Source organism: Epinephelus fuscoguttatus, linkage group LG9, assembly GCF_011397635.1.
Source record: "Epinephelus fuscoguttatus linkage group LG9, E.fuscoguttatus.final_Chr_v1".
Taxonomy (NCBI): domain Eukaryota; kingdom Metazoa; phylum Chordata; class Actinopteri; order Perciformes; family Serranidae; genus Epinephelus; species Epinephelus fuscoguttatus.
Genome location: NC_064760.1, coordinates 25,950,835 through 25,973,314, shown reverse-complemented (window position 1 = coordinate 25,973,314; position 22,480 = coordinate 25,950,835). Strand labels below are relative to the sequence as shown.

General features: G+C 40.6%; 2 protein-coding genes across 10 annotated transcripts; both read right to left on the bottom strand.

The window, feature by feature from the left end:
* Positions 1-43: 43 nt before the first annotated feature.
* LOC125894563 (C-X-C motif chemokine 11-like) lies at positions 44-7,385 on the bottom strand. 9 transcript variants are annotated; one of them, XM_049586049.1, is made up of 5 exons: positions 7,182-7,385; positions 6,898-7,018; positions 6,632-6,709; positions 2,792-2,833; positions 44-325 (listed from the first exon to the last, which is right to left on the bottom strand). In XM_049586049.1, exons 1-5 carry the CDS (start codon positions 7,243-7,245, stop codon positions 289-291), a joined length of 342 nt encoding a protein of 113 aa, XP_049442006.1. In that variant the 5' UTR covers positions 7,246-7,385; the 3' UTR covers positions 44-288. The 9 variants fall into 9 exon arrangements, 8 of the variants coding, with proteins under 8 accessions (XP_049442006.1, XP_049442005.1, XP_049442009.1 ...); XM_049586048.1 differs by lacking the exons at positions 2,792-2,833; positions 6,632-6,709; positions 6,898-7,018 and adding exons at positions 2,988-3,065; positions 3,345-3,465 and having other exon boundaries at positions 44-367; positions 7,182-7,381; XM_049586052.1 differs by lacking the exons at positions 2,792-2,833; positions 6,632-6,709; positions 6,898-7,018 and adding exons at positions 511-585; positions 1,521-1,632 and having other exon boundaries at positions 44-367; positions 7,182-7,260.
* Positions 7,386-18,251: 10,866 nt separating this feature from the next.
* Positions 18,252-20,630, bottom strand: si:dkeyp-72g9.4 (uncharacterized). Its single transcript, XM_049585878.1, has 2 exons — positions 20,468-20,630; positions 18,252-19,396 (listed from the first exon to the last, which is right to left on the bottom strand). Exon 2 carries the CDS (start codon positions 19,392-19,394, stop codon positions 18,615-18,617), a length of 780 nt encoding a protein of 259 aa, XP_049441835.1. The 5' UTR covers positions 19,395-19,396; positions 20,468-20,630; the 3' UTR covers positions 18,252-18,614.
* Between the last annotated feature and the right edge of the window lie 1,850 nt (positions 20,631-22,480).

Sequence of the window (22,480 nt, the reverse complement as noted above, 5' to 3'; positions counted from 1 at the left end):
TAATTCTTCAGTATCAGACTTGGAACAGAAAACAGTCACTCACTGATCCTTTGATTATTTTACATTTTCATTAAAAAACACTGAAATTAGCAAAATGCAGAAAACTTGGTTTACAACAAATCAATCCATTTAGAAAAACAAATAAAAAGAAGTGGAACAGAGATATACTGTAAGTGCACAGCAGTATAATAGAGGGTCAACAGACAAAAAGTTTCATTCATTTCACAATTAATTTGTTTAAGGTGCTTCTGTTTGGGGTTCAGAGGTCATCTGAGCTTCTTCATGGAGTCACATGCGAGCTATGTTGGCGCTGCCTGTGGAGGAGGTGTGCACAGTTGGTCTGGCTGTGGTCGAGGTTTTTGGTTTCCTGAATCGACAATAAAACAAGAAGGACACACATTAGACACATTGCAGCAGCAGCATCATGTCACTATGGTGATTCACTATAAAGATTACTGTGAGTAACTGGGTGTTCAGTGTATTCTGAAAATGACTGATTTGTCTACTCACATGGCAGTCAAGAGTTTTTGCACTGCCTTCAAGTTGGGGTTCAGGCAATAGCGGAGGCCACTGTTGTTGGTGACACTGTTGAGAAGAACAGTCGAGGTGAGCTGGGGTGACGTGACTCTCTTCACCAAATGTAGAAGACAAACAGATACATACATGATTCAGGCAGGCAGACTGATGACTGTCAGTAATTTAGGGATTTGCTTTAGCAGGAGTTCATTGTCATTTTCATTTTTACTGAGGCAAGCTAGCGTCGCACGACACGTCTTTTGTTTTTTATGCAGCCACAAACAATTACAATCTATTTCAAAAGGATTCAGATGAATATCTCATTGTACCAGAGACAATGGGACGCAGCAGAGCAACCTTCTGTGTTTTTACATTTCATATCAGTTTAAATCAGTCAAATCAGTGCATCTCATAGTTAAAACAATCCAGTTAATTAATGTAGTACCAGTAAATATGACCTGTGCTTCCAAACCCTGCATAACCAACTGCATTGTCACTTGGCAAAACTCAATACATGCAATGAGTGTGTACTAGGTAAAAAAATCCCACGTCGCCCCTTACGTGACACATCACATCTGTGTCCCATATATTCCTATCGTGACTGTGAAATGAGTCTCAAACTGACATAGTTTCCAACTAGCCTATATAGGTTATGGCTTTACGTGTTGGTGTGCCACCCCAAGACGTTCAGTGGCCCCATTTGGCCACCCCTGTGAAACATTTATGTGGGCGTCACTGCTTGTTTTGTCTCCAGGGCTGAGGTCAATGCTAATCAGCTTCACTTAATAGTGGGAGTTAAGAGTAATGCATCGTCCACGTTATATGCAGTCTAACCCTGCATTAGTTTTCTCGTAACGCTGGGTTAAATGATCCGCATGCAACGCACACACACAAGCAAACACAGAACATGCAAATAACAAATTAGCATTTTCTAATTGTGAGACATTATTGCATTAACATACTGCATTCCCAAAACCTAAATTGTAGATTTGAGTTTATCTTACACAATTTCCATTCTGTCACAGAAGATGGTTGCTTCGTAGATCTGGACTTCCCTTATGTCAGTCATCGAGGAGATTCTACTCCTCACACGCGGACACAAACACTGTGCGTGTACTTGGGACAGCCAGGAAAACAAGACAAAACAATTTAATAATTTAATTATTTCTATTTTTTACTGCACAGATTTCTGCTCACAGCTACTGAAATGTGTCATTGTCCATCAGCAAAACAAACCTCATGTTGTCTATGTTAGAGCTGCGGATGCTGAAAAAGGTTCAAAAACTTACGCTGGGCTTCAGAGATGCAGACCATGACAGCCAGGAGCAGAAACATTTTCATGATGCTGGACATTGTTGGTGTCCTCTTTGGTCAAGATGACACTGGTGCTGGAAGAAATCGCGTTCCTTGTGGTGAAGATGATAGCAGGGAGCTGTGGCAGATATTCAGCTGGAGAGATCAGCTAGAGTCAAACAGAGCAAAGTTCTCCAGGGAAAGGGTGCAAGTGTTTGTTTGAGTGTGGGATGGGTGAACAGCATTACAGCCTGTAAGACTCGATAGATGTGAGCCGCCCCTGTCAGAGTTAAGGGGGGGACACATGCTGTTGGAGGGTTATTCACCCTGTAATCTCAGAGTCTGTTTACAGCTTTGTGTCAAGTTGACACTTTAGAGGGTAACTACCTTTGATATTCAGTGTTTGGCATCCATTCTGCACGAGATCAATATGTGAACTGGCAGGGTGCAAAGTACAGGGAAGCCAGGGGGGAGCCTGGCTTCTCTTAATAATAAAAATAACAACAGCACCACTAATAATAACACTAATAATGATAACAAAAATGATAATAATAATAGCTTTATCTAACACATTTCATACAATGATGCAGCCTAAAGTGGTTCACAAGGGGGCATGGGGGGTTGATACATTTCTGGGGGCACCACTGGCATTGGCAGCTATGAACCACAACGTAGTGCTGTTGCTATAGGACACAGACAGTATCAGACTTGGAACAGAAAACAGTCACTCACTGCTCCTTTGATATTTTGATTTTTATTAAAAAGCACATAAATCTATTTACAAAAACAAATGAGAGGAAATACAATAGAACGGAGATATACTGTAAGTGCACAGCAGTATAAATAGAAGATAAATAGAAAAGAAAAGCTTTATTCTTTTCACAATTAATTCGTTTAAGGTGCTTCTGTTTGGGGTTCAGAGGCCATCTGAGCTTCTTCATGGAGTCACATGCGAGCTGTGTTGGCGCTGCCTGTGGAGGAGGAGTGCACAGTTGGTCTGGCTGTGGTCGAGGTTTTTGGTTTCCTGAATCGACAATAAAACAAGAAGGACACACATTAGACACATTACAACAGCAGCATCATGTCACTCATAAAAAAACATGGTGATTCACTATAAAGATTACTGTGAGTAACTGGGTGTTCAGTGTATTCTGAAGATGACTGATTTGTCTACTTACAAGATGGAAGCCATGACTTTTTGCACTGCCTTCAAGTTGGGGTTCAGGCAATAGCGGAGGCCACTGTTGTTGGTGACACTGTTGAGAAGAACAGTAGAGGTGAGCTGGGGTGACAGGATTCAGGCAGGCAGACTGATGACTATAAGTAATTTAGGGATTTGCTTTAGCAGGAGTTCATTGTCATTTTTATTTTTACTGAGGCAAGACCTCAAATTTGGATACATCTTTAAAAATGCCCTTCTAAGTTTTATGGATGCCAGGTTTGCAGAGGAAGATACAAGCTTACTATTATCACAACATACTATTTTGTATTTAGAACACATTAGTGCAGTAATTAAAGTTTTAAGCGTGTCTTACACAATCTCCACTTTGCCACAGAAGATGGTTGCTTGGTAGATCTGGACGTCCTTTATGCCAGACATCAAGTTGATTTTATTCCTGACACGCTGACACAGACACTGCTGTCCTCTTTCATGGTCTACAGAGAAAGACATGGGGAAAAAAACGGTTAATTTATTATTATTATTTTCCCTGCACAGTTTCCTGCTTACAGCTACCAAAATGCATGAAATGAATGTATAAAATGATCCTCACGTTGTCTATGTTAGAGTTGTAAATGCTAAAAAAAAAGTGTAGAAACTTACGCTGGGCTTCAGAGATGCAGACCACGACAGCCAGGAGCAGAAACACTTTCATGATGCTGGACATTGTTGCTTCCCGTTTGGTCAAGATGACACTCGTGCTCGTTAAAATCTTGCTTCTTGTGGTGAAGATGATAAAGAGGAGCTACGATAAGTGCGGCCAAAGAGATTAGCTAGAGAGCAAAGCTTGTTGACAGGAGAACTGTGAGGGGTAGAGGCCGAGGGTCTCCTTAAATACTCTTTTCAGACACATACTTCATCATACTTCCTGTGACGAAGGGAATTTTTGCGACTGGAAAGTGAAACTTTAAAAAACCACAAGAAAAAAGAACCACTCAGTCTTTCCACTCGTCTCCTCCTGTGGTCGTATTAATAATAATTTCACCAGATTTTAGATTTTTAAAAGTGCATTTAATAGTATGTATGAGGATAAGAATATAAACTCAGTTAAGTTTGTTGCAGCTGTAAACCTGCATGGACAACTAAACTTTGAAACTTGTACTCATACGAGTTGTGTAAAATATCATATGATCTTTAAACAAATCCTCCCACACTTTTACTTTTTTATTTTTATTTTTTTTATTTTGATACCATAAAGAACAAAGATCTTCACGTGGAGGTCATGTTGAAATTATTTGTTTTAAAAAAAATCTAAATAAATGATGGCATTTGGATCACCTGTGTTTTTTTATTTCCTTTTTGCGATATCATATTCATTCATCTTCTAACCGCTTCATCCTCTTGAGGGTCGCGGGGGGGCTGGAGCCTATCCCAGCTACATCGGGCGAGAGGCAGGGTACACCCTGGACAGGTCGCCAGAGACAAACAACCATTCACGCTCACATTCACACCTATGGACACCTATCAATTAACCTAGTCCCCAATCTGCATGTCTTTGGACTGTGGGAGGAAGCCGGAGTGCCCGGAGAGAACCCACGCTGACACGGGGAGAACATGCAAACTCCGCACAGAAGGGCTCCCACGCCCGGGATCGAACCGGCAACCCTCTTGCTGTGAGGCGAGAGTGCTAACCACCACACCACCGTGCCGCCCGCGATATCATATTAATAATCACAATACATTTTATTTATAGAGCGCTTTTCATGGTACTCAAAGACACTTTACATGAGTTAAAAATGATCACTGATCCTTTTTTATTTGATTTTTAATTAAAAAACACTGAAATTAGCAAAATGCTGAAAAATTTGATTTAAAACAAATAAATCTATTCACATAAACAAATGAAAGAAAAGAGAAAAGAGATATACTGTCAGTGCACATCATAGACGGTAAATAAACAAAAAGTTTCATTCATTTCACATCTACATTGCTTTAAGGTGTTTCTGTTTGGGGTTCAGAGGTCTTCTGAGCTTCTTTATAGAGTCAGATGTGAGTTCTGTTGGCGCTGCGTGTGGTGGAGGTGGACTCACAGTCGTTTTTTAGTTTCCTCCTAAAATGATAATAAAGCAGAGACACACATGAGACACATTATGACAGTGTGAAAAAAGCACTGTCACTCATTACTGTTATTTCTGTAAAAGAGGTGATTCACTGAAACGTTAGTAACTGAGTGGTCAGTGTGTTCTGAGGATGAGGCGGGGATTTATATCAGTGCACTACTCACATACACCTAGACACAGTCCTTGCTATGAGGTTTTGCACTGTCTTCATCTTGGGGTTCAGGCAATAGTGAAGGCCACTTTTGGTGATAACACTGTTGAAATGGTGAAGATGATAGCAGGGAGCTGTAATAAATGCAGCTAAAAAGATAGCTAGAGGCAAAGAGAGCAACATTTGCTGCAGGGTAACTGTGAGGGGCAGAGGGTGACACTCTTTTCAGACACGTACCTTATCATACTTCCTGTGATCAAGGGAAACGTGTTCAAGACTGCAAAGTGAAACCTGAGAAACCACAAAAAAGCACTCTTTTCACTATTGCTGTGGTTATGCTGCTAATAATTTAACCATAGATTAGATTTCAAAAGGACATTTTAATAGTAGTAAGAGTTTAAAACAGTGGTATAAACTGCACCTGCATGTGCAAGTAAACTCTGACATCAAACCTGTACTTACTCTGTGTGTGTGTGTGTGTGTGTGTGTGTGTGTGTAAATTGTCATAAACAAAGCAAACTTTACCAGTGATACCATAAGTTACCTCAAATTGAAAGCCAAATGAAAAAGATAGATTTCTGAAAATAAGACGTGACACTTGTGTATCTTTATAATCATGAATCATGCTTAGAATTGGATTATTATTGACGCATGATCCATGCAAGAGGGTGATTCATCCCTAATTCACTTTAAAACAGATATTGGCATTGACTGTATTGACTGTAAAATATGCTATAATTCTTCAACAGCATGATCTTAGTTCTGATATTAAGTTATTGGTTTCTGTTTTGGTGTGCCACCCCAAGATTCCCAGGGGCCCCATCTGTCCACCCTATGATACATTTCTGGGGGCACCACTGGCATTGGCAGCTCTGAACCACAAGGTAGCGCTATTGCTATAGGACACAGACAGTATCAGACTTGGAACAGAAAACAGTCACTCGCTGCTCCTTTGATATTTTTGATTTTTATTAAAAAGCACATAAATCTATTTACAAAAACAAATGAGAGGAAATACAATAGAACGGAGATATACTGTAAGTGCACAGCAGTATAAATAGAAGATAAATAGAAAAGAAAAGCTTCGTTCTTTTCACAAATACATTCGTTTAAGGTGCTTCTGTTTGGGCTTCAGAGGTCATCTGAGCTTCTTCATGGAGTCACATGCGAGCTATGTTGGCGCTGCCTGTGGAGGAGGTGTGCACAGTTGGTCTGGCTGTGGTCGAGGTTTTTGGTTTCCTGAATCGACAATAAAACAAGAAGGACACACATTAGACACATTGCAGCAGCAGCATCATGTCACTCATAAAAAACATGGTGATTCACTATAAAGATTACTGTGAGTAACTGGGTGTTCAGTGTATTCTGAAGATGACTGATTTGTCTACTCACAAGATGGAAGCCATGACTTTTTGCACTGCCTTCAAGTTGGGGTTCAGGCAATAGCGGAGGCCACTGTTGTTGGTGACACTGTTGAGAAGAACAGTAGAGGTGAGCTGGGGTGACGTGACTCTCTTCACCAAATGTAGCAGATAAACAGATAGATAGAGGATTCAGGCAGGCAGACTGATGACTGTCAGTAATTACTATTATCACAACATACTATTTTGTATTTAGAACACATTATTGCAGTAATTAAAGATTTAAGCGTGTCTTACACAATCTCCACTTTGTCACAGAAGATGGTTGCTTGGTAGATCTGGACGTCCTTTATGTCAGACATCAAGTTGATTTTATTCCTGACACGCTGACACAGACACTGCTGTCCTCTTTCATGCTCTACAGAGAAAGACATGGGGAAAAAAACGGTTAATTTATTATTATTATTTTCCCTGCACAGTTTCCTGCTTACAGCTACCAAAATGCATGAGATGAATGTATAAAATGATCCTCACGTTGTCTATGTTAGAGTTGTAAATGCTAAAAAAGTGTAGAAACTTACGCTGGGCTTCAGAGATGCAGACCACGACAGCCAGGAGCAGAAACACTTTCATGATGCTGGACATTGTTGCTTCCCGTTTGGTCAAGATGACACTCGTGCTCGTTAAAATCTTGCTTTTTGTGGTGAAGTTGATAAAGAGGAGCTGCGATAAGTGCGGCCAAAGAGATTAGCTAGAGAGCAAAGCTTGTTGACAGGAGAACTGTGAGGGGTAGAGGCCGAGGGTCTCCTTAAATACTCTTTTCAGACACATACTTCATCATACTTCCTGTGACGAAGGGAATTTTTGTGACTGGAAAGTGAAACTTTAAAAAACCACAAGAAAAAAGAACCACTCAGTCTTTCCACTTGTCTCCTCCTGTGGTCGTATTAATAATAATTTCACCAGATTTTAGATTTTTAAAAGTGCATTTAATAGTATGTATGAGGATAAGAATATAAACTCAGTTAAGCTTGTTGCAGCTGTAAACCTGCATGGACAACTAAACTTTGAAACCTGAGTTATGTAAAATATCATATGATCTTTAAACAAATCCTCCCACACTTTTACTTTTTTTAAAAAAAATAAAAAAAAAAATTGATACCATAAAGAACAAAGATCTTAATATAGAAGTTATGTTGAAATTATTTGTTTAAAAAAAATGTAAATAAATGATGGAATTTGGATCACCTGTGTTTTTTATTTCCTTTTTGCAATATACAATTAATAATAATAATAATAATAATAATAATAATACATTTTATTTATAGAGCACTTTTCATGGTACTCAAAGACACTTTACATGAGTTAAAAATGATCCTAAAATGAAATATAATGAAATACACACAACGTCATTCACACATGAAAAGTCACTTTGAAAAAATGAGTTTTGATGAGTGATTTGAATCAGTGTTTCAGGTTTTGAACTGAGCCGAATCTGCAGTATGTCTTTGTGACAATAAAACACCAGAAGAAAGAAAAAAGAATGACACATTAAACCTCTTTATTTTGTCTCCTCTCACAATCTGGAAAATAAAATAAAACATAAAAGTGCCAAATTATTTGAAATGTCAGCACACTGATTGCCGATTTTCCTTCTAATCAAGTTAGCTGAGAATTGCGTGGATTAGTTTATATTTGGCAACACAAAGTGTGGGCTGGTGATCTTTATTACATCTGTCTCTGTATGTATTTTGTGTGCATTGGTGGTTAACACCTCCTGCATCTACAGCGCCAAGTCAAATGTGTGAGTGTTAAGAAGAAAATGAAGGCAAGCATGATTTCATTTCTTTCCACTGTAGCTGCGTGGTCGTTACACTGTTTTGACATTTGTGGTGTGAAAAAGTCAGTATAATCTGTACTATATGATGGATTCTGGTTTTAATTTTCCTCATTATATTCTATCACCTCCACTGTCAAACAGATCTTGTAAGATAGGCCCTTCTGTGGTCACGGCTTTGAAAGGAAATGCTTGGTTTTAGCAGAAAGCACAGTCTGAATGTAAGTTTCAGTTTTATGTGCTCTTTCACTTTTTGTATAGTGAAGTAAACTGAAGTCACGGCACATTTTTTTGTCTTCTCTATTTTTAATATACTTCTCTTTTCTTCTGTGGTTTGGCCACAAAGATAGGAAACATTCTACTTTCCTATAATTTAATGAAATGTTTGTTATGATGAGTGTTAGAGAGAAAAATGATGATAAAGGACCCTGAAGGCAAAAGAACGTGACTATGAATGCCATAAAAGCAGGTTTCTGACCTGGCAACGTTATGTATCTCCAAATCAGGGCTGTAACAGTATACAAAATTCACAGTTACCTTGGTTTTGAGGTCACGGTTTGGTAAAACAAACCAAACAAAGGGCAGAAAAAAAATCAGTAATTTTAAAAAATGCAAACATTCAGTGGTGGCTCATTGGCCATAATTCATACTGTAAGAGTGAAGGCACTCAACTGCTGGCATATTGTCAATAAGATAAAATAAATAACACAAGTGCCAGTGATGTTAATGTTGTTCTCTATCTTTAGACTGTGACCTGCAGGCACAAAATGGCTGACTAAAAAGCACATGTGAACGAAGCTCTAGCACTTTGACGCTGTAATTTGCTGCAGTGTGAGGCTGCCTGAACGCTGTGGGGTCGTTCATTGAGCTTTACTAACCTGGCTAACTGGGCTTAGCCAACTAATGCACAGCCAAACCTTTTCAAGGAGAACTCATGCTCCAGAATCTCTGTTACATGTGTGTGAGTAGTGGACATAAATAGACTGCTGTAGCTGTTTGAGTCACGGGGCGAATCAAACATATGTTGAATACTGAAGTGAACGTTTTAGCTGTACCATGTCACCCCTACTCCAAAAGTCAATTTTCAGAATAAATAAATTAATAAAACAGTCATGCTTTGCAGGGTTGATTTACAAAACTACAAAAATAAGTAAAACACATTTTCTCATTTCCTTGTAATGTTTTCCAGCCATGTACATAGTTTAGGTGTTATGTGCCCAGGTTTTCAGATATCTGTCTCCTTTGGGGCACAAGTCTTAAGACTGACGTTTTAAAGCCTGGATGAGAAAAAATTTAATTATAAGAGATAAGAATAAGAATATTCATTCATTCTGTAAGATTCATCAGTACAGGTTTGAACTCAAATGCACAACAAATAGGCAATAGAGTAGATAAGTTCATCTTCTGAGAAGGAGGCGTGATCTGAAATGAAAGGAGAGTTAGTGATGAGACATGAAAACAAAACCAGATGAAAACAAAATTAAGAGTTGGGATTCCTGACACATTCATTCATTTTCCGTAACCGCTTATCCTGGTGGGGGTCGCAGGGAGGGCTGGAGCCTATCCCAGCTGACACTGGGTGAGTGTTGGCGTACGCCATACTATCACAGGGCTGACAGATAAGCCCCTTTTACACTGCCAGATTTTCCGCGAATGTTGGGCTGTTTTGCCGGCAAGCTGTGAGCGTTAGACACACAAGCCCTTTTTAGATAGAAGTTGTGCAAATTTGCAGGAAGGCCCAATCAGTCTTTTTTCAGCATTATGTTCGACCCACTGGCGGTGGATAAACAGGAAACAGCTGATAGCAGGAATTAGCGAGCAGCTAATAGCAAGAGGGAAACTGTAAAGGCACTGTAAAGATGAGCGACTGGGGAGACAAGGAATTGCACACCCTCCCTGTCCTCACAAACAAAGAGGCCATTAACCGTCAGATGACGGGGACGGTGAGGAACAGGCCGACTTATGAGAGAATTGTCGAAGGACTGACCAGCCTTCCCTCCCACGTCACTGTTTACGTCACACGCTGAGCTACACGTTTTGTTACTTGCTCACGCCCCCCATTGCCCCGAAAAATGCGCATTCTGTATAAACAAAAGTAGGTAGGCGGCATTTTGCTGCACTCCCGATTTAGTTTTTATACTGCCAATGCTGAAAAAAGACTGATTGGGCTTTCCTGTAAATTTGCACAACTCCTATCTAAAAAGGGCTTTAGAGACAGACAACCATTCACACTCATCATTCACACCTACAGACAATTTAGATTCACCAGTTAGCCTGCATGTCTTTGGCCTGTGGGAGGAAGCCGGAGTACCCAGAGAAAAACGCATGCTAGCGTGGGGAGAACATGCAAACTCCACTCTGGGGTGGGGCTCTCCCACCCCAGGGTTCAAACCCTCCATCCCAGGTTTGAACCAGGAACCCTCTTGCATTGTATAATCTGCATGAACTGATCCTTTAAAGTAGAAAGAGATACTTTTTTTGCTTTAAATGATCATAAATCAAATGTTGATTACACAACTTAATGGCTGTAGAATAATGACACCATCTGCATTAAGATTGCCTTGCTGTCATTGTGCAGCTCTGTCTGCCACTGGGTACGATGTCCTGGAAAAAAATAGGTTTTGTAAGCAGGTGTGAGCATATGGCTTAATTAATGTGTCTTAAAAATCATCGTAGATGGAGACACGTAGTTCTCAAGTGTTAACCCTGAGGTTCTTGTTACTGTCTTCAAATCTGGACTTCACTTTCTATGAAGACCACATAATGGGTTATGAGGGCATTCATAGTGTGTTATAATGCCGTTATAATGCTGTATGACTGCACTCATCAACACACATTATGCTTCCTGATGCCCTATATCAACAGTCATAAAACATTATAGATGAGACTTATAATGAATTATAAGTGTCTTATGGATGTTTTTGACTAGTCATAAACTAGAGGTTGACTGATGGGGCTTATGATGAAAAATCATGTCAAATGAGCACAGTGTTGGTTATTGACATTCGTGTCCTCCTGATGATTGCACATAAGTACACCGGTTCATACAATTATCTCATCTAAAATCAACAAAATCAAAGCCACAACTGAACTGAAAATATGTCTGTGACAATAAAACACCAGGATAAAGAAAGAAGAATGTCACACTAAATCTCTTTATTTTGTCTCTCCTCTCACATTTGGCAAAATAAAATAAAATATAAAAGGGCCAAATTGTTTGAAATGTCAGTAAATTCATTGCCAATATTTTTTCGAATCAAGTGAGCTGAGAATTGCGTGGACTGGTTTGTATTTGGCAACACAAAGTGTGAGCCGGTGATCTTTACAAGATCTGTCGCTGCATGTATTTTGTGTGCATCAGTGGTTAACACCTTCAGCGTCTACATTTATAATGCTGTATGACTGCACTCATAGACACATACATAATGCTTCCTGATGCACCATGTCAGCGGTCATAAAACATTACAGATTATAGATAAATTATAAGTGTCTTATGTATGTTCTTGACTAGTTATAAACTAGAGATTGACTGATGGGGCTTTTGATGCATTATGAATACTTATACACACCTCAACAATCAACTGTAGTGATGACTTATAGTATAACAGTCGATGCAGTATCATAAGTTATGAATTATCATAAGTAATGCAGTATAGATGTGGTCTTTCTAGAAAGTGTTACCAAAATTAATTTTTGCTTGCTGCTCCACCAAGCTACATTTCTTAAACTTGGATAGAGACAGAGTTTCTAATTCTTCTGAAACCTGTAAAAGCAAAGCTCGGCTAAATTAAGACACTGGGGGTCTTCCCTGATAATGAAGAGCAGCGAAAGGGACTTTCATCTATTTCTACATACTGCGCAGCACAGACTAAACAACACTGGTCAGGCGGTCAGCAAGTGTGACTACTCTACAACTGCTGTCACAGAATAAAGCACATGATACAAATTAAATCCTTTTCCAACACAAAAGAATGTGAGCAGAAAAATCTGAGTCATAAGAAGACTTTCTCTGGTTGACTTATCAGGGGGATTTGGTTATGACGCGGAGGTATGCAGTTGTGCAATATACTGCTGCCATCTCGCATGAACTCCGTTTTTTATTCTAATGGACAGACTGCACTTAGCAAGCTTGAATATTTTATACTTCCCTCCAGTTAATATTTCATGGGCTTTACTTACTGAGGACTGGAGAGTGCACCAGCTCACATCAGTAAAGTACAGCTTGCTCCTTCACACACTCTGACTGGCATAGGAACAAAAAGAGGTGACTCTGCCATCCAACTTTCAGTGGCACTACATGTATGACCAACACGGTTAATGGGAAATATATTTTTATCATAGATGCCCTTTTCACAGTACAGGGGGTGAATATGGTTTGGGCACTCGCGGGGATTACCAACCATAACTGTCTTTAATAATTCATGTTTCCTTTTTGTGAAGCAGTGTCAATAAAATAATACTGAACAAAGCACTCTCAAAGTGAATGAACAATCACACGCTAGCCTTCCTGAGTCTATCAAATAGAGCACTTGTCATTGCCCATCAGAAGAAATGTAAGAGAACTAGAACAGAAACAGTATTGGTGAAAAAGCTGATCTAACAATCACGCCAGTTATCATCTTGTTCACAACATCATCTCACGTGGTTAGCAATTTGAGCCAAACCGCATCAACCAATCAAGTTCGGCAATAAAATGAAATAGTAAAGCAACAAATGAATAAACTAACACATGATTCAAACATACACATCGTTTTATAAATTAATGAGAAATCAATGGTAGTTATTTAGAGTTAACGTCATCTCAGAATAAAATGTTATTCAATGCTCCAGCTATTATATTCCACAAAGGCAGAGTTCACATCAAATATTGTTTATTAATACTTTGCAGAATACAATAAAACATTCTTAAAGCATGTTCATATGTTTGTAATGCTATAACTCAACACTTAAATAAAATTAGACTGAAATATAGAAAGGCAGTATCAATTATAGTAGTGTAAACTGAACTCAAATTTGTGTACTCGCCACGTCATTTGATCCATTCGTCCAGTGAAACAGATAAACCAAACGATGATTTAGTCCATCCATGAACGCCTTGTCACTGAGTTCTCCGCCCAGAACAACACTGCATACTTTCATCTACTCAACTATTTTCTGTCTGGTTCTTGCTCCTCATCAAACACCCATCAGTCACCCAGTTTGTAACAAAGAATGTTTATCGTCATCAACCATGGTCTGGTCATCATCACACTACCACCGTCTGGAATAACAAGAATAACGAGAATAGGTGTCTATTAATTTATTAAACATCAACAAAAGAGAACTGATTTAGTGAATGCAGAACACAGAGTAACTAACACTGACTCAGACTCACTATCACCGATGGCTAGATATATGATAAATGGTGTTTAACAATGTACCACTGATTTAACAGTATTGTTTAGTATATTTAATAATCATTCAATGTGAGTACACTATTCACAATAAACATAAACATCCCAGTTGTCTCAAAAACATCCAAAATGCTCAACAAACCAAAACTGATTTCAGCTAATAAGAACTGTCACAGATTAATTGTACGGATGAGTAACAATTAATATATGGTCAATGCAGAAGCAAGAGTGATCAAACGAAAATTAACATATTATCTGCCACGCTTTGAGAACAGACTTTACGAATCAACGATCCGCATAATGAACAACAACTATCCAGAGTAAGATATCCCAAACAACTAAGAAAGACTTATAAGCACAAACACACTCAATCCTCAACATATTTTGTTTACATTTGGGATATTTTCAAACTCATGCAGATCATCATAAACAGTAGCAGTATATTAAAATAAATACAAACCAGTTGAATATGGATTATTATTTTCAAAACCGTAATATTCTTCCATATACCAATGAGAGCACCAGATGTAACAGCACATCGTTACTGCAGAACTCATCCAATAATTAGAATGAAGATAAGCACTGGACATATAAAGTGACAACCCTTTCACAGGGAGTCATCAAGACAAATCTGCTAATGAGTTTGTCTAAGCAGTTATTAACATGCCTACAGCAAAGACCGTTTAACTAATTTTACATAATCAATAGTTACAAATAAATGTGTAACATCATTTCCTCCTGCATATTAAGATTAGGTATTAAGCTGCTACTAGCTTCTAGGCTGGTGTGTTCACAGTCCTCTGAGTCTTGTCTCTTGTTTGGTGCGTGGAGAAGTGATTAAGTGTGAAAGGGCCAAATGACTTTCCCCATCGATTTACATTGTGAAACAAAGCACAGTTTCCAGTCCCTGTGAAATACAAGCTAGTTTATGCGCAGAGCCTATTCCTGTAGTCACGTGTGGCCTATGGTTTTCCATTATTACCTGAGAATGTATACCAGCACCAGTGGTGGTGTGTCTGTGTCCCCACTCTGCAGTTACACCTCACACATGAATCTAAGACTTAGGTCATGGCGGTGAGGTGTCTGTGAAATGCCTTTAATCTGTTTAGCTGAATTCGAAACAGTCACATTAAACATGGCCCAAGGATAACCCGTTATCAGTCATCGTTGAGCCTATTTGCCTCAAGTATGTGATGCCACTAAAGGGGCATTCATAATGACTTTTCCCCATGAGTTCTACATTTAAATGATGAGAGTCTTCAGTGAGGCGGATGCACCAGGGCAGCAGCTGGATTTTCCTAAAGCGTTCGCGAGGGCAATTCGTCCCGTATAAGTTTCTTGCATTAAAGTGCTATTTCCTGCACATGGCCAGTTCAGATTGGCAGTGCTATCTCTATGTATACTTCGCTGTGTAGTGACCTGGGGCAGTGGTCTGTGTCAGTGGGAGTCAGTTACACCTCCGAAACACTGCCGGCGGGGTACTGTAAGTGGTGAAATGGCCATGGCTAAGTTTGGCGTACTGATTCAAAGTCACTAGAAGAGGGTCATGGCTTAAAGGGATAGCCGGTGGGACTTTTCAGGAAGCCTTTTCGTGCCACCCCCTGAGTGTTACAGGGAGTTGTTGGAGTGCTCAAATAAATGGGCTAGCTTAGCCAAGAAAGGATGTCGCACCCAACACCCGTAGGAGGCAGCTTTCACCGATACCCCGCGATTAAGCGGACGGCCTAAAGCGTTAGAGATTGTAGCTAGTTGTCCGTATAAGTTTGCGCATTAAAAGTGCTCCTGTCAGACACTGCCCAGACCATGGGTCTGCAGTGCTCCTCTCCCAAGATGACTGCAGCCGAGATTGGCAGAATGCTATCCAAATAGCAATATTGTAGTGACCCTGGGGAAGAAAGCAGTGGTTGAGTGCTATGAGTGGAGTCAGGAGGCTACATGTCACAGTGGAGCAAACGCTAGAAGTGACATCACATGAAGTGTGTGTGTTACGCTAAGGGAAAGGCTTAGGATTAGTATGGGGACAGAGTCTATTTAATCAGTGCTAGCACTGGAGTGTACAGGAGTTGGATCTATGAACCAGTCAGTGGGCCTTTTTCGAGCATAGAAAAGGATGTCGCGCAATCACCCCGTACAGCTTTCATAGGCTGCTGCGCCGGGACGGCTGGGGATGCATTTGCAAGTTGTTTAGCCTACTTGCTCCTGTCATGACACTGCGCCCTTACCAGACCATGTGGGTCTCGCAGTGCTCACCTACTCCCAACAGATGAATACTGCCAATTTCAGAATACAGTTGTAATCCTGAACACCACCTCATCCACACATACAGCGGCTGTCCACAATAGGGCCCAGGTTGAGAGCTACAGACACAGTGGAGCAAAGCCTAAGTGATCCTTTCTCACACAATTTCCAAACAGAAGTTCATGGTATGCTATTTACATGTAATAGCACTGGCAGCATTCCTGAACCGGTCAGTGATAACAAGCACTTTGTCATTCACAACTTATAGCACTGGGATGTCTTTGCCCCCATTACCGTTTAAGCTAGTTCGCGAGCCATCCCACCTCAATGCATACAACATGCTAACGTTTTTAATCATACAACATCATACACATGAAATGGGGCCCAGGTTATATAGAAATACCTAAGTTAGCTGCGATTTAATTCCTCTACAATTTCAAACCACAAGTTCACAAATTTCACTATAACTTCATGGCATTCACAGACAAATTGTATCTTTTGCTGGACACATTTCCCCACATACAACATGCTCACAAGGTTTTGACCGCACAAGCCTGGCATTTTATACTAAACACCATTAGATTCCAGCCTAGTATAACATAACGATTTTCCTCTACTCATGTGAGACAGGGACAACAGCATTTACATTTAACAAAGTGTTAACAAGCCTACTGTTCCGACTACAACTCCTGAGTTCACTGACAAAACAACGTTCATTGAAGCGTAAACACATTTTCCAAACATATAACATACTAACACTATTAGCACAAACATGGCACTATTTGTGGACATTGTGTTAGTGTCTTCACTGAATTATTGATTTCCTCCGTTCTTCAAACTCAAGATGAAATCTGTGAAATCTTAAAATGCTATTATTTATTGTCTTCATCAATTTGGCTATCATTATCTGTGAAATAAAAGTAAATAAGCTTTGAACTAGGAAGCTTACAAAAATGATTTATGCCGTGGAGGTCTGATAGTCTCACCACCACATATAGTTACATGTCTGGGCAGGCACACTTCAGGCTATGGCGTAGGCTAGGGTGTCGATTCAAAGCAAAGGCATAAGTCTCGCATTAATGAACAAATGTTTTTGATTGCCACAGCCCCTGAGCAATGACTTGTTTCACCTTTGAGATTTTATCCATTTAGTCCAATAACATTTCAAAAATCTAAAAGAACTGCACAGTTAAATCATTTTTATCTCCATTTAAGTTAGTGGAAGCCTAAACTGGAAGTTTAGACTCTAGTGTGCTTGCTCTGTGGGTCTAATGATGCAGACAGTCTGGATAATACTATACCCAGGTTGAACGTTTTGGGCTTTATGTGCAACAACTTTTATCTGAATGGACACTGTATCCAGTTCTCGGCTACATCCATCCTTGGCAGGCGATGATCACTCTTCTGCATTCCCTAACCCTGTATGATTATGTGTGTGTTTCTTAGCCCATCAGACTTCACTTAATCGATGTTGCAGTATTCACACATTTAGCAATGTACTGGTTGAGTACAACATTATCATAAGAGACAGGCTTAATCTAGAAAATTAAGGATCAAGTTGGAATTAAATAAACCAGAATTAGTTGTCTCTGGAAGGACACTGCTTATTTTTTATGTAATTCATTGTTTGTTGGGTAGCTTGGGTAAACTGACACACTTATCATAACCTCTGATGTGCCGGGTTGTTGATATTGTTTTCTAAGCCTGCCCTCTAGTGTTTCAAATTTAAAACTACATCTAGGGGTTGCTTTGTGTTGTTTCTGACTGAAGCTGCCTAGATGAAAACAATTCTCATCAATTAAAGCCAACATTTGTTTAATTTCTACCACTAAGTCATGAATCTTTTGTTCTCTGTAATAATCAGATGTGTTCATGTGAATCAGGAGCTTCACTACTTACACCTGCAGTACTCCATGTTTTTTATTGCGACGTGCAAGCGACGTTCATCTGTAGCACTGTAGCAACAGGTGACCTGCAGCTCACATGTTTAGGTTCAGCGGTGTCTCTTTGCTCAGTCTGTGCTTCTCAACACTTGTGTTTACCCGAGCAGGATCCCCACGACAGTTACCATAGAAACTCTAGAGCCTGGCACCAGCAGCAGAGCCAAGAGGGGAGTTCATTTTCAAAGGATTCACACATGCAAGAAAACACAGACCACAGCGCTGAATAACACTTGCTTGGTTTAGAGTATCAAAACACTGTTTTATTGATTCATACTTAGTTCATTCACAAAAACACTGGCAGATTAAAAAAAGAAAGATTTTGCAGATTTTTCCATTGTTATGTTTTTGTATGATCACCAGCATACATCAAGTGTAGGTAGATGGTAAATGATGACATTGATATAACATTACAGATGGACAATCATGACAATATTTACTCACCTCTGTATGTTTGCAGATGTGTATATGGTCATATCTCTTTAATATATCTGCATAATAGACATCTACATATCTCCTAACGTCAATGTCTCATGCACTGACAGATATAGATTAGGATACTTTATTGAGGAATGTCTTCTGTCACAATGTCTGTCCATTTGCGCCCTATATCTCAGCGATGGCGGGCAGCATGCAGGCTCGCACACGTGCCTCCCTCCATGCTGACCTGCAGTCAGAGATCCACTGGGAGATGAGGGAGTGTTTGATGGTTGGATTCTGTCCCTCCCTTTCTGCTCCTCTGTCTGCTGGGCTCCCTCTCCTGGCAAAGCTGTGCTTTGGGGAGATGTTTGGAACAGAGGTATTAGTGCTGGTGTGTAATTCAGGGCAGCTGCTCTTGCGTTGGCGTAGGAGGTCTGGACTTGAAGCACGGGGGATGCTGTGCGCTCTGGAGCGAGCCTGACCTTCCCATATGCTCTCATGTTGTCTTATAAACCTTCCCTCGACAACTGCCCTCCTCACGCCTCCTGAGAGGTTGTTCTGGTGTCCATAAAGATACTCCAGGGGATCGGTGTTACTAAACATCAGCTCCCCACTCAGTTCATTCTCCTCTCCCTGCTGCATATCGATGGCATGTGCCTCCTCTGTGGGGTTGGATCTAAAGGTGGTTGATGTTGTCCCACTGAATCGTGACAGCCGCAGCCTCTGGTGCCCAGCATCCAGCTGCCGTGTGTGGGTGTTGTCTGGAGAGACATCCCTGGTGGGGAAGGTGGGGTGGGCCAGGTGGCAGATAGAGAGGAGGTAGTCCTCTGAGGAGACAGCCTGGTCGTGGCCGGCGATGTGGAGTGTGTTGGCCCCATTCAAATCCCTCACTGTCTCCTCAGTGCCCTCTCTGATTGTGGGCAGCAGGAGTGTTCTCTTGGACAGCAGTCTGGACCGCGGCCTCATGGCTGAGATGAAGACAGGGAGGAAATACATCATGCTTAGAGCCAAAACAACATCTGTCACATGTTTGGGAACATACAGAAATAGCAATGTGCAGTCAGGAGAGCCATTTCCATTAATCTGTTATCAGTTCTACAGTAATTTCAATAAATCTAATGAGGTGTTTCATGCAAAAGCAAATTTAAACACAGTAACTGCATGTGGTAGTAATAGTGGACACTGATTGGCTATTAGTACTCAAATTAAAATAATTATGACCAGGTGTAATAAAGGCTGTGGCTGCCAGATTCTGCATTATTGCAAAACAGTTTTAAATCACCACATCGGTGTGCTGTCCATCCAAGAAAACACCATTTGATTGAACAGCATTTCGTACAGAGACTTATAATTGAGGACTACATATTCATAAACTGAGCTGTGTATCCAACAGACAAAAACACATTTTTTCAAAGTGCTCAGTTTGTTTATGCAAATGCCTCATCATACTGTGTTTTTCCAGTGATATGATTTCGCTGGACAAACACCCATTAGGAGCCTTAGGAGTGCAGCATGTCAAAACACAACCATCTACTTTTGCCCCTGACTGTAGCAATCAAATTTACTTCACATATAACTCCCCTTTCCCCATCTCAGACTCCGTCCCCTGCTCACTTTGGAGTTGCAGAGCAAACAGCCCAAAATACAAACAATCCCAGCAAGGAGCAGACGGAGGCAACATAAATAGATGCCTATTTTAAATGCCATTTCAGTCATGTAAAGCCACAGAATGTGTCAGCTTATATTTTGTTATGTAACCCCATATTGTTACAACCCTGAGTGTAGCCCACAATGTATTTTCGTCTCGACCTCTGTGCCAAAAATAGTGCAAGCCAAACCAAAATGCCAGCCTCTCCCAGTTTCTTCCAAGGTGTAACCATTGCTATATTTAGACCACACCTTCGGTATACAGCGGCTAAAAATGGTTCCACGGCAGCAGCCCTGTGCTGAAGCGCAGAATAGGCTCCCTGTGTGTTTCCACCTCATGCATTTCCAGTAATTATGTAAAGATTTTCTACACAATTTGCCTCCCCACTCACCTTTGTCTTTGTCCTGTCCGGTTGATCTTCTCTTCTTTTCTCTGCTCTTGCAATCCCAGACAACAGTATGCAGCCTTTTTGCAGCTGTATCTGTATTTTATTTAAGATGCTGTCTCCAGCCAGTGATGCTGCTTCTCCTTGAGCGCGCTCAGCTCCCACCGTCTCTGACCAGAGGCAGCGGTAGAATGCAGATTTATCTTCTCCTCACATCCCTCCTCCCTCCCTCCCTTTCTCCCTCCCTCTCTCCCTAGCTTACTTTTGGTTTGCCCTCCTTCCCTGCTTCTAAAAATAGACACACCATCCATTTCCTCAGCCAAAGCACTGTCATTGGCCACTGTATTGATGGAGAGAGAAAAACAGAGGCAGAGAAAAAGGGGAGCAGGAGAAAGAGAACTGAGACATGGATAGAAGGGGAGACAAAACAAAACAAAAACACAGAGAGAGGAAAAGAGGATCTATTTTTTCTTTACTTTTTTAAGACATGCTATTTTTGTCTGGAAGTGAACACAGTCACCCCCTGTAATTTTGGTAACGAGAGACCATCTTGCTATGAGATCACTCCAGCCACAATAGTTACATGTAACTGTAATCCATTACAGTTCTCATCTGTAATCTCATCTGTAATCTATTACATTTACTGAGGGAAAAATATGTAATTATCTGAATTATCTGAACATGTATAGTGCTAGTCATCTGTCCATTCATCCATTTTCACCTGCTTATCCAGGGCCGGGACGCAGAAGCAGCAGGCTGATTAAAGTATTCTAGACGTCCCTCTTCCTAACAGCGCTTTCCAGCTACTCCTAGAGGACCCCAAGGTGTTCCCAGGCCAGACGAGATATTTGATCCCTTCAGTGTGTTCTGGGTCTGCCCCTAAGGCTGAGTCCAGCCACGCCACAGAGTGAACTCATTTCTGCCGCTTGTGTCCAGAATCTCATTCTTTCAGTCTCTACCCAGAGCTCATGACCATAGGTGAGGGTTGGAACGTAGGTGGACCAGTAAATCGAAAGCTTTGCCTTCCAGCTCCCTCTTCACCACAATGGTCTGGTGCAGCGCCTGCATCACTGCAGAAGCCGCACTAAACCACCGATCCATCTCACACTCCATTCTACCCTCACTCATGAACAAAATACTTGAACTCCCTCCCTGCGTCGTTGTTCCTGCTGCTAATAAATGATCCTTTCTACCAAGACATCTCCACATAGTGGAGCTATTGTAAACATGGTTGACACTGATTTTAGCACATAATGTGCATCATCATCAATGTACATGTGAGAGCTTTCCACGTGTTTACTTGTAAGTGTGTGCATGCAATACACAGTTGAGACTGCGTGAAGCCTCAGTAATCACCTCTGTTGGATGCATTTCTCATTTATGAATTATAACTCTATAGTCTGTGAGCCTCTTTCTGATCTTTCTCAACTGTTCTTCACTATGAAGGCTACTGAAACGTGAGACTTCATGGCGGGCCCTCGTAGACTGCGCTTCATGTAAATTAAGACTTTAGTCCCGCACTGACTGATTTGTTCTGAGACAAATTTAGAAGCAATAAATAATTCAGCAGATTTTTACCCCGACACAATCATTTCAGCTCGTATTAAACTGGACAATTTGAAGAAAAAGCGCTATTTGGGGATTTAGGGCAGACCTAACAAGAGTTACATAAACATAAAGACGGTCCATTGGGCAGCTTTGTGGTAAAACTGGCTGTTAGTTGTGTTTTGCTTAAGGGAAAAGATGTGATAATAAAAATGGGGCAGCAGGTGTTTGGATGAAGGCAATGCCTCTTTTATTTTTCCAACTCAGATTCTGATCACTGTTTAAAGCTGAATTTATTTCCCTTCCACTGAGAAGCTTATTTCTCTGACACAAAGCTGTTTGAGGGCATGTGTGTTTTGGGAGATTCAGGCCTTTGACCACTGTGATGATTCAGTCATGTGTTTGCAAAGAAAGGGCGTGATATTTTCTTTTACAAACTCATTCACAGTGGTTAGTTCAACAAATATGAGCTCA

What these genes read in the sequence shown, in the direction of transcription:
- si:dkeyp-72g9.4 (XM_049585878.1), bottom strand. Translation starts at nt 19,394, where the DNA reads ATGAGGCCGCGGTCCAGACTGCTGTCCAAGAGAACACTCCTGCTGCCC.
- LOC125894563 (XM_049586049.1), bottom strand. Translation starts at nt 7,245, where the DNA reads ATGTCCAGCATCATGAAAGTGTTTCTGCTCCTGGCTGTCGTGGTCTGC. An exon ending in CTGCATCTCTGAAGCCCAGC is followed by an intron (nt 7,019 to 7,181) that starts GTAAGTTTCTAC and finishes CTTTCTCTGTAG; the next exon opens with AGCATGAAAGAGGACAGCAG. An exon ending in GCCAGACCAACTGTGCACTC is followed by an intron (nt 326 to 2,791) that starts CTCCTCCACAGG and finishes AACTGTGCACAC; the next exon opens with CTCCTCCACAGGCAGCGCCA.